The sequence below is a fragment of the Octodon degus genome, unplaced genomic scaffold, assembly GCF_000260255.1.
Source record: "Octodon degus isolate 3935 unplaced genomic scaffold, OctDeg1.0 scaffold00339, whole genome shotgun sequence".
Lineage (NCBI taxonomy): Eukaryota > Metazoa > Chordata > Mammalia > Rodentia > Octodontidae > Octodon > Octodon degus.
In genome coordinates, this window is record NW_004524915.1 from 987,674 (window position 1) to 999,344 (window position 11,671).

General features: G+C 39.1%; 2 protein-coding genes across 2 annotated transcripts in view; one reads left to right on the forward strand and one right to left on the reverse strand.

Moving 5' to 3' along the window:
• Window positions 1–11,671, reverse strand: part of Ccbe1 (collagen and calcium binding EGF domains 1) — a 316,756-nt gene that overhangs the window by 282,685 nt on the left and 22,400 nt on the right. The gene's annotated exons all lie outside the window — the stretch shown is intronic.
• Window positions 2,799–4,619, forward strand: LOC101563116 (la-related protein 7-like). The gene is given in 2 exon segments (XM_012513147.2): window positions 2,799–3,494; window positions 3,496–4,619. Coding segments are annotated over 2 exon segments (1,716 nt in total). The 5' UTR covers window positions 2,799–2,859; the 3' UTR covers window positions 4,577–4,619.

Here is an 11,671-nt window from a genome sequence, read left to right on the forward strand (position 1 = left end):
AAAACTTTGAAAAAAAAAAAAAAAGAAGAAAAGCAGTGCCATGGTGAAGGACAGGAAGGTGCTAAAGAGATTGGAGATTTAATGTCTTCTCACCAGTGGAGTTATTCAATTCTAACCTCTTAACTTTAAGGCCTCAAGCTGAAGCTTAACGTACCTCCAAAACCTGTAGCATGAACCACAGATTTGACTCTAAATATGCAACATACTAAAAATGTGTAGCAACAGATGTCAGAATGTTAAAAACAAAAAGCACTACGATTATAGATATCTTTTACTTTATAATAAAATATTTTGTTTAGAGTAACTATCAAGTGTCAAACAGCCCAATTTTGCTACAAGAATTTGTGGAACTTGATGTCAAAGGATATAACATACAAATACACAGGGGAGCAAAAATAAATTGTTAGCTTCCTTTACAAGCTACATTTTCATCGGACAAGAACACCCCCTGTCCTGTGATCGTATCCTTTGTAGCCAAACGTGTCGAACTGCCTTGGGGTAAAAAATCTTATACTTGAGTAGTTTTGAAACCAAAGCAGTTAGCTATCTTCCAAGGGGCTGTCTCACAGATATGCTCTACCACAAACAGCGTGGTATTCCGAGGGGCACCACAGTACTTCCACTTCAGAAACTCATTCAGAATTCAGCACACTTTAAAATGTAAAGCCATTTATTAGTGATGATGGAAGTATCATTCATCCATGACTTAAGAGAAAGAACTTCACAAGACAAACCCACTTCATCTGGTGGAAAACATGTTTAAAAACAACGTTCACACTGAGAATTTTTAATGTGATGATGACATTTTGGTAACATATAAAAACACATTTATTAGAGATGCATATTGAAATATGCAGCAGTAAAATGATAGACCTGGGATTGGCTTTAGAACACGTTAGCCAGGGATAAAAGTGACAGTTAAAAGAATTCATAAAAATGAATTCAACGTTGGGTAAGCACTACATCTTGGTAGTGATCACATGAAATGTCACTGTCACACACTGGATGGTGAGTAACTTGTTCTAAGAGTATTCTCCAAGGTAAGCAAACATTTAGGAAGAAATCTTAACCCAATAAAGGAACAATATCTTGCAATATGAGTAGTATGTTATAGCAAATGTGACCTGATCACATCTGGTTCTTCTGTTCCTCACTGCTTTGATATACAAGTGCTCTGGATTACAAGAGGAACAAATTATTCTCACACACCAAAGTTTTACTGTGTAATGGTACTTTGGCATAGTTGGAGTTCTCATAATTAAAATGTATATCCTAGCTTAAAATATGGCCAAGAAATTACTTTTGGAAGTTTATGGCACATGTAAAATATATTGAGAAAACAAAAACTGCAGGGGACTTACTTTCATCCACCCACTTCCAAGCATCCCCTGTGAAAATGCTTTCAAAAGGTGCGCGGGTTAACATGCAGAAGAGGAAGGCCGGCTTGCTAGGATGAGGAAGTTAACAGAAAGAAACATCAACTAATGAGCAACCTGCTGATTTAATGAGAAACTCAACCAGGATACCTTTCTGTTAACCCAAGATTACATGGAAAAGGACATTAAAAAGAAACCTGATCGGGCTGGGGAGATGGCTCAGTGGAATAAGCGCTTCCCTGGCAAGCACAAGGGCCTGAGTTCAATCCTCAGTTCCGAAAAAAAAAAAAAAAAAAAAAGAAACCTGATTATTATCAGAGTAATTCAAGAAAAGCTTCATCCTTCTTACGTAATGGAGCTGAGAGAGAGAGATAAAAAAAAGGTTTATTGAAATACACAGCTAAGTTCTGTGTCTGTCTTGTTTCAGCATTTCCCTCGCTGTCTCTAAACAAAGCCAAACAAGGAACATGAAGCGGGGCGGTGAAGTGACGCAGAGACCGCCACGGCCAAGGCGCACACCACGTCCTCCTGAGGGCTGCTGCAGCCCGCCAGGCAGATTTTCCTTGCTCCGTAAGATAAACAAAATCAGAAGGAGTTACACATGTTGAAAAGTAAGTTTACAATAAAACTTTCAGTAAAGATACGAATGTTAAGACCAGTATGTTGGAATATAAGATACGAAGAAGATTTTATAAGAAACCTCATCCAGTGCTATCTTTGTATCCCGTTTTATTAGCCTGAGAGTCTCACCAAACCACTTTTTTTCTCCTGCTTAGAAAAGTAAAGGATGCTGCAAGGATAGAGCTCAACCCAGGGTGAGGACATGGAGAATGCGCGTTCTTTTCTCCCATTCTGAGGCACAGCAGAAGAAAGGCAGGTGGGCAGGGGAGGGGAAGGGGGCTCCCACAGGCTCCTAAGCCAGAGGGGGGAGAGAGGGAGTGAGCTTTCTAAAGACATGACTTCCTCCCTTTGAGTAAATAGGGATAAGGAACTATCAAAGTCATTCAAAAGACTCAGTTGAAAGCTCACCAATGGCATCCTACTTCACAGCTGACTAGAGATATGTCTACCAGGCTCCCACAGTATCTTCATAGCCAAGATGTTCTCCCTGATGTCCAGCAAATCCCTAGGGCCGTAATCTAAGCCTATTTCCGATGCCCTGGCTCTCAACGACACAGCCAGTAATCAGGCTGTCAGACGAGGAGCTATAGCAAAGCAGCACTCTCCCTTCACAGAGGTCCAGAAAGTCGGAGGGCGTCATAGAATCGCCAAAGTCACGCATCCCATAGTTGAGGCAAGCTAAAGTGCAACCTACTAAAGGCAATGTCTCAAAGTGCCAGCCCAGGTGCTGTCTGGTTGCAGTAGATCATTATCTTGATTCATTTTCTTAAGACCCAATAAACAGAATAACCATGACTCTAGGATCGGGAAAAGGCTGAAGGACACAAGCATCTGACCCCGTATTTTGGGAAGTGAGCGGAGAATGGAAGCTGAAAGTGAACATCAAACCATGGAAGAGAGCACTGAAAAGAAAGAAGTAGAAAAGAAGAAACGCTCCAGAGTTAAGCGGGTTCTTGCTGATATCGCCAAGCAAGTGGACTTCTGGTTTGGGGATGCAAATCTTCACAAGGACAGATTTCCTCAAGAGCAGATAGAAAAATCTAGAGATGGATATACTGACATCTCCCTCCTGGTATCTTTTAACAAAATGAAAAAGTTAACTACTGACGGCAAGTTAATAGCCAGAGCATTGAAAAGCTCAGCTGTTGTTGAGTTGGACTTAGAAGGCACCAAAATCAGAAGAAAAAAGCCTCTGGGTGAAAGACCAAAGGATGAGGATGAGCGTACTGTGTATGTGGAATTACTTCCTAAAAATGTTAATCACAGCTGGATTGAAAGAGTATTTGGGAAATGTGGCAATGTTGTTTATATAAGTATACCACATTATAAATCTACAGGAGATCCAAAAGGATTTGCCTTTGTGGAATTTGAAACGAAAGAACAGGCTGCAAAAGCTATTGAGTTCCTTAACAACCCACCAGAAGAAGCACCAAGAAAACCTGGCATATTTCCTAAAACAGTGAAAAACAAGCCCATTCCCAGCTTAAGAGTGGTTGAGGAAAAAAAAGAAAAAAGGACGAGTGAAGAAAGAAGACAATGTGCAGGGAAAGGAGGAGAGCATGGACACAAGCAATGAGAGTATATGTAAAGTGAAAAGAGGTAGGACCGGCTCCGAGGGCTCTGAAACAGAAAGTGTGGAACCCCAAAAGCAAACCAAGAAAAAGAAAAAGCGAGACAGAACTGAGGTGTCCGGCTTAAGTGACGAGAGATCCGCGAAGAAAAAGAGAAGCAGCTCTGCAGATGCTGAAAGCCTGGCTCCCAAGTCGAAAGTTAGGAAAACAGTTCATAGAGACATTAAAAAAGAGGCTTCTGAAGTTCCGAAAGAGAACAGAGATTTAGAATTCTCCACAGAAGAGGAAAATATTGGAGAAATCAAAGAAGGTTCTCTATTAAAAACCAAGCGGAAGCACAAGAAAAAACATAAAGAAAGACATAAAATGGGAGAAGAAGTCATACCTTTGCAGGTCCTGTCCAAGAATGAATGGATGGATCTAAAAAAGGAGTATTTGGCACTGCAAAAAGTCAGCATGGCTTCTTTAAAAAAGACAATATCCCAAATAAAATCAGAATCAGAAATGGAAACAGACGGCACAGTGTCTAGTAGGGCTGCAGTGAAGAATGAAGAAGCCAGTGGTCCAGAGCGTCACCCTCAGGAGAAGGTGAGCCCGCCCGGGCCACAGCTCCTGAGTGGAGTCATCGTGAAGATCAGTAGTTCAGAACCTCTGCCTGGCCGGAAGCAAGTCCGGGATACGCTGGCGGCAATCTCAGAAGTTGTATATGTTGACCTGCTAGAAGGTGACACAGAATGTCATGCTAGATTTAAAACTCCAGAGGCAGCCCAGGCACTAATAAATGTCCACACTGAGATTAAAAAGAAGTACAACTGGAAACTCGAGGTCCTTTCTGGTGATCATGAGCAGAGATACTGGCAGAAGATTCTGGTAGACAGACAAGCCAAGCTCAACCAGCCGCGGGAGAAGAAAAGAGGCACGGAGAAGTTAATCACAAAAGCTGAAAAGATTAGACTGGAAAAGACTCAACAAGCAAGTAAACACATTCGCTTTTCCGAATACGACTGAAGAGTGGGGCTCACCAATGTTTCATTGTGTCCTGGACATCGTTTGACTACAGCAGCACCATAAAGAATGTTTTATAAGATCTACACTTAAAAAAAAAAAAAGATCTACACTTAATGAAAGGAAATACTTTAGCTCCTCAGCTTGTAATTAAGACTTTTTTTTTAGAGATTAGTCCATTGTATACCAGTTTTTCATTAAACACTTTATTTGTTGAAATTATATGTCAACATCAAGTTTGTTTTTTTTCAAATGACTTTTTACATGCATTTTGAATATAATTGCTGATTTTGGTTTTATTTACAAAAGCAGTACATCATTGAAGAAATTAAATACTTGATGTAACAAAAAAAAAAAAAAGACCCAATAAATAGTCACCTTCTGTATCCTTGAGGGTCCATTTCCAGAAGCCCTTCTCGTATTTGCCAAAATTCACAGATTCCCCAGTTCCTTATACAAAGTGGTACATTATCTGCATGTAACCTATGGACATCCTCTCGTATACTTATTTCTAGTTTACTTACATCACCTAATACAGAATGCAAATTCTATGTAAATAGTTATTTTCTAAGTATAGTGCAACAAGATGTGTTTGCATGTGTTCACTGCAGGCACAATTTTAATGCTTAACCCAGGTACTTGCAGTTAGTGTCTTAAGTTTTAAATGGGAACATAGCAAAACACAAGGGAGGACCCCTTAGTATCTCCTAATTTCCTTGTTATGAGCTTTCCAGTGGATAGCTGAATTATGATGCATGCTATAAATGAAAATATCACACTATAAAAATGCTAGCACTCTGTTTAATGAGAAAACATTCTTTGACTGTGGTTAAGGATAAAACAACTACACAGTAAAGTCACTTCTGGAACTGGTAACTGTAGTGATAACTATTTACATATGCATAGAAAAGAGCAGGAAAAATACACTACAAACCCCTGTTGGCCATCACATTGGAGGGATGAGATTATAGAAAAGCTTCAGTGTTAAACCTTACCTCACTATGATATAAAACATGCAAGGAGAAAATACTGCATGTTTATTCAATAAGTTTTAAGAAGAGATATTTTTCCAACAAAGTTCCCCTCATTCTTAATCCCCTACTGAGTAGGAAGTACAAACTAGGGACCCAAGTTCTGTCCTCTGGTCTTTTCTTAAATATCAAGTAATCTTTCAGTGTGTTTTTTCCAAACCTAAGAGTCTCCATTAACTTCGTTGGAGAAGTGATCCATGATGGTAGGAAAATGATGATTCCCCCTTCTTGTACTTTCCTGGGAAAATAAAATTGCTTTGCCTCATCATGAAGACAGTTTCCTTTGGGATCCAAGCCTTTCAACTTCAGAGTCCTAAGAGGTATGTGTGAAGGCTCGATGTGTTCATTAACTGTAGTCCTGGTGCCTGAGCTTTATAAAACAACACAGATATCACCTCACAGTCTGCCAATGTCAAATGTGAGGGCCAAATGTGACAGCAATCCTACAACAAAGTCAAGCTGCATCTGGGCAAAGAGACACATCCTAAACTCATACATATCAAGTTTTAAAGACTGGACACCAACAGATGATTTCACTTTTAAAAAAAAGAAAGAAAAAAAAAAGGCTGATGCAGTGGTGTGCACCTGTAATCCAGCTACTCAGAAGGATGAGGGAAGATTGCTTGAGCCAGGAGTTTGAGATCAGGCTAGGTAAGAGGAAAAAAAGAAAAAGGAAATCAAGGAAAGATTCACTAAAGAGGCAGGGATTGGAGATGCAGCTTAAATAACTAGCTGGATAGCTAAGGCTAGCACACGGGAGCATCCCAATCTGTGCACACAAACCCCCACCTCACCTTGTACAGCACTGACTACCCAGACACACCCTGCAGTGTGCCAAGGCCTCCCACACTTCCTGCCCCAAGATACTAGGGGGCCACTGGAGCCTCCTGGTCTGGGTGCCTTTTTCCACTGACACTAACATTGGATCTATTGGTTATAATCTACATGTGTCCCAAGACCTGAAAATCTGTTCTGCAAGTGCTAGAGGGCTCTGGGAAAATACTCAGAGAAAGATGCAGGGTTGACAGAGATGTCAATTAGATTGTCAGGCATCTATATTAAATCAGACCACTTCATGTCTTGCCAGACTCATATTCAAAGAAATCCCTTTAATAAGGACTTAAAGGGCCCCTCTATAATACAAGGCAACTGCATTTTCATTACTTGCTTATAGTCGTTCGTTCGTGTATTTAGTCAGCATAATCACTATGTTCTAATAAAAAGTACACAGTTATACATATGGAACTATGCACAATGTATAGACATATTTGGGGACTATCTGGTTCTAAGTCATATGGTAAATAGAAGGCTTATGTTAGAACTATCCAAACCACAGAATGCATTGTTTAGGGTTACACAAATTTAGCTCAAGTCCATAAAAACCATTTGGTCTGCTTGAAGTGGGAGTTGAGGAGTTCTGTTAGCAGAAGGGAGAACTACAGTACAAGGATTTGCTTACAGATGGGGCAGGAAACGCATCTTGGTCAGCACATCAATTTCCTATCATACCATGTGGGAAAAGCAGCGTGTTTGATGCTCACAAGGAAAGAATAACACAGCCTGACACTGAAAAGCTTTCATTTATAATATGCTGAACCATGTTTATATCTGGAGAAGGTTCATGTATAGCAGCAGCAACGCAAAAATGTTCTAATGGACTGAAATTTTTTAAAGGTTGTTAAGTTGCTCCAGACAGGAAGCTGACAGCCTATAATACAAAATAAAAACTCATGAAATTTACAGCATGGGCTTTGAAACTGATCATCTTTAAAAACTGAAAGAACTCAAGAGTGATGGAGTAGACTTCAAGCTAAAACTTACCAGAAGAGGCAAAGAAGATCACTACATGTAAGTTAAGAAAACAATTCAATAGGAAGAGACAACAATTGTAAATATATTTACATTGAATACCAGCATGCTCAACTTCATAAAACAAGAACTAGTGAAAATAGAAGATTAAATCAACATGAATAATAGGGCCCTCCATGCCCCTTTCACAAATGGATCAAGTAGACAAAAAAGTCAAATGTTCAAAGGTGTAGCTGTGCTACACCTTTGAACAAATGGATTTAATGGATACATACAGTGCTCTATCCTACCATAGCAGAACACACATTCTTAGCAACACATTTTGAAGATTCTTCAAAATAGACCACATACTAGCCTACAAAGCTTGCTAACATAAATACAACAGAATCAAAATAATCCCATATATATTTTTCAGATCATAGTGCACTAAGACTAGAAATCAATGGCAAAAGAAACTATTGAAATTTAAAAACACCCAGACATTAAATACATTTCTAAACAATGAGTCATAGTAATTAAATACCACCTAGAATAAACAATGCAGAACAATATATCAGAATTTACAGGACAGAATGAAAATGGTCCTAAGAGGAAAGTCTATGCTGTAAATGGTCATATTAGAAAAGCAGAATGAACCCAAATAAGCTAAGGATGTACCTCAAAGTCTTAGAGAAAAAAAATAATAACTCCAAATGCAGTACAAAGAAGAAAATTATAAACATCAATTGAAGAGCTGCTTCTTTGGATGAATCAGTACTTCTAAACTTATTCTTGGAAGCTAGCATTACCCAATTCCAAAACCAAACAAGGACTCAAAACAGAAAACTACAAGCCAATCTCATTAATGAACACAGATGCAAAAATCCTTTGACAAAATACTAGCAAACAGAATGCAATGAAGCATTAAGAAGACCATACATCTTGGCTGGTAAACTTCATCCCAGTGACACAAAGATGGCTCAATCTATACAAACAATAAATATAACATATCATCAAAACAGAAACAAGAGCAAAAATCATATGATCTTCTCAATACAGAAAATGCCTGTGGCAAAAATCCAACATCCATTCATGATAAAAACTCTGAAGTAAATAGGTATCAAGAGTACCTTAATCCAATAAAAGCAATTTATGACAAAACTACGGCCAATACCACATTAAACATAGGGAAACTGAAAGTATTTTCTCTAAAATCCGGAGTAAGACAAGGATGTCCACTCTTTGTATCATCAGTCCTCTTCAAAGTAATACTAGATCTTTCAACCAGAATTACCGTACAAGAGAAAAAAATGAAAGGGATGTATAGGAAAAGAAGTGGTGCTATTTCTATTCACAGATGACATAATCTTTTACAAGACCTTAAAAAGTTTCATTAACTCCTAGTACTGAGTCACCAATATAGCAAGATATAAAATTAATAAGCAAAAATTAATAGCATTGCTGTGCATCAATCATGATCCCACCAAGAAAGAAATTAGGAAATAGCACCCTGCACAGTAATCTCAAGAAAGATTAAATACTTAGAATTTAACCTAACTTAAGAAGTAAAAGACTTCTATAAAGAAACTACAGTACAGTATTTTGAAAAAGGAGATTGACGACATAAGAAAATGGAAAGATACCCCCAGTTCCAGCATATGCAGAACCAGAATGGCCACACTTCCAAAACTGAAATATAGATTTCTTTAATGTATTTAGTACAGGATCTACGGGTTTCACTACACAGATCAGACTCGTAGTGATCCTCCTGTTTTCAGCCTCCCGAGCAGTGGGATTACAGGCACGTACCACCACACCCACTCTCAATCGCAATCTCAGCGCACCCCAGGGGTGGGTCTAGCGTGGCACACCATAGGAATCTGGTCCCAACAGCTGAACTATCTTGCTGGCCCTTGAAATATAGATCTTATTTAATCCCAATCAAAATTCTAATACATTCCTCACAAAACTAGAGAAAATAATCCTAAAATTAATATGGGACCAAAAGAGGCCTATAATAGTAAAAGCAGCCAGGGGCAACAAGAGCAAAGCAAGAGGCATCAAAATCCCAGACTTCAAGTTACATTACAAGCTACTGTGATAAAAAACAGCATGGTACTGGCACAAAAAACAGACAATAGATCACTGGACCAGAACACAGGATGCAGAAACAACTCCAGATATATCTAATCACCTGAACTTAGGCAAAGGATCACCCAGAAACATGCTGGAGGAAAGATAACTTCTTTAGTAAATGATGCTAGGAAAATCAGCTCAACCCATGCAGAAGTTTAAAGCTAGATGCATGTATATCACTATGCACTAAACTGCAATCAAAATACTTCAGAAACAACCTGTTGGAAGAGAAAATTGGTGAAACTCTCAAAAATATAGGCACAGGTCTTTCTAAATAGGACCATAACTGCACAAAAAAATAGCATCAGTAATCCACAAATGAGATTATGTCAAATGAAAAAGCTTCTGCATAGCAAAGGAAACAGTAGAATAAAGGACAACCTACAGAATGGAAAAATACTTCTGAAGCTATTCTTCTGATGGAGGACTACTTCCCAGAATATATAATTAACTCAAAAAAATCAGACTCACCAGAAGAAAAGACCCAACCAAAAAACAGACCACTGAAATGAACAGATACTTCTCAGAGGAAGTACAAATGGTTAATAAATACATGAAAAAATGTTCATGTATCTCTAGTTATCAGGGAAATGCAAATTAAAACAACATTGAGATTTCATCTTACTCCAAAAAAGAATGGCTATCATCAAGAAATTGAATAATAATAAATGCTGGTGAGGCCACAGGGCAAAAAACAAATCCTTCTACATTGGTGGTGGAAATGTAAATATTTGAACCAGTTAGTCTCCTTCTAGGTATCTTCCCAAGAGTTAAATGACATCATGTGATACACACAGGTACATGTGTGTAGCAGCATACCTCACTAACAGCTAAGTCTTGGGTGTAGCATGCACATCCACCAACAGATGAATGAATAAAGAAACTTGGCTATTTATAAATAATGGAGTACAAACCTGCCATAAAGGATAAATCTGAGTCATCTGTTGGAAAACGGGTATACCTTAAGACCACTGTTAAGTGGGAGAGCTTCATGCTACCCTGCACTGGCAGGACCTGCAGGTCCAAGCCCAGGCACAGCATGGGTGAAATCCTCTTCTGCCACCTTGGGCCCCCCACACCACTCTGAAATACCACACCCATGCTGCTCACCCAGTGAGAATTTCTGCCACATTCTGGGGACCCCAAGATCCAGTCCTAGCTCAGGCCCAGTGAGAGTGCGGAAGACCTTCCTCTCGCCCCTACTCCACCCTGTCCCCTCCAGACTCAGCTCAGGCCTGGACTACAGGCCTGGAGTGAAACCCTGCAGCTGCAATCCCTGCAGAAAGTATACGGGACAAAGCCACCAAGCTAGTCCAGGAGCAAAACATCTTGCCAGAGGGGCACAACAGGATGACTCTCAAGGGCGGCAGCAAGAAGGAGCCGAGCACAGCAGCCAGAACCAAGCCAGGAAGAGCAGGATAAATCCAAACTTTGTAGATCTGCGACTGAATTTCATTATGTGGTAAGGTTATAACTGCACCAAAGCTCTACAACAAAGGTCAGAAGGCAGTGCTACACAAAATGACAACAAGAAGGAGAAAAATGCAATCTCAGACCCTAAGCACACCCATAACAAGTGCAGAGGACACAAGTGCAGAACAAATTGCAGAGGACACTAGTGCAGAACAATTGAAATCAATGAATCAACAGCTTCTGAAATAAAGAAACAAATGCAGAAAGGTATAGAGGAACTCAGTTTGGAAATGAAAAAAGAAATCCCTGAATTAATAGCATCTGCAGTAAAGAATCAAATGCAGAAACATGGAGGAAAACCAGTGCCCACCCAGAAAAAATGCAGAGGACACTAGTTCAGCTGAAATGTATGAATTAATAGCACTGATGGTAAATAAGCAACAGCAGAAAGCTATAGAAGAACTCAGAGATGAATTTTTTTCTAGTAGCTCAGCTCAAATGTATGAAATAATAGTGTCAATAGTAAATAAGCAACAGCAGAAAGTTATAGAGGAACTCAGAGCAGAATTCTTTTCTGAAATAAAAAAAGAATTCTCAGAACTCATAGCATCTGAAGTAAAGAATCAACTACAGAAACATATGGAGGAAACACAATTTGAAAAAAACACTGCAGTAAAAGAATTAATAACTGCTTCTAAAGAAGACATTGATAAAAAAATAGAGGAGATTA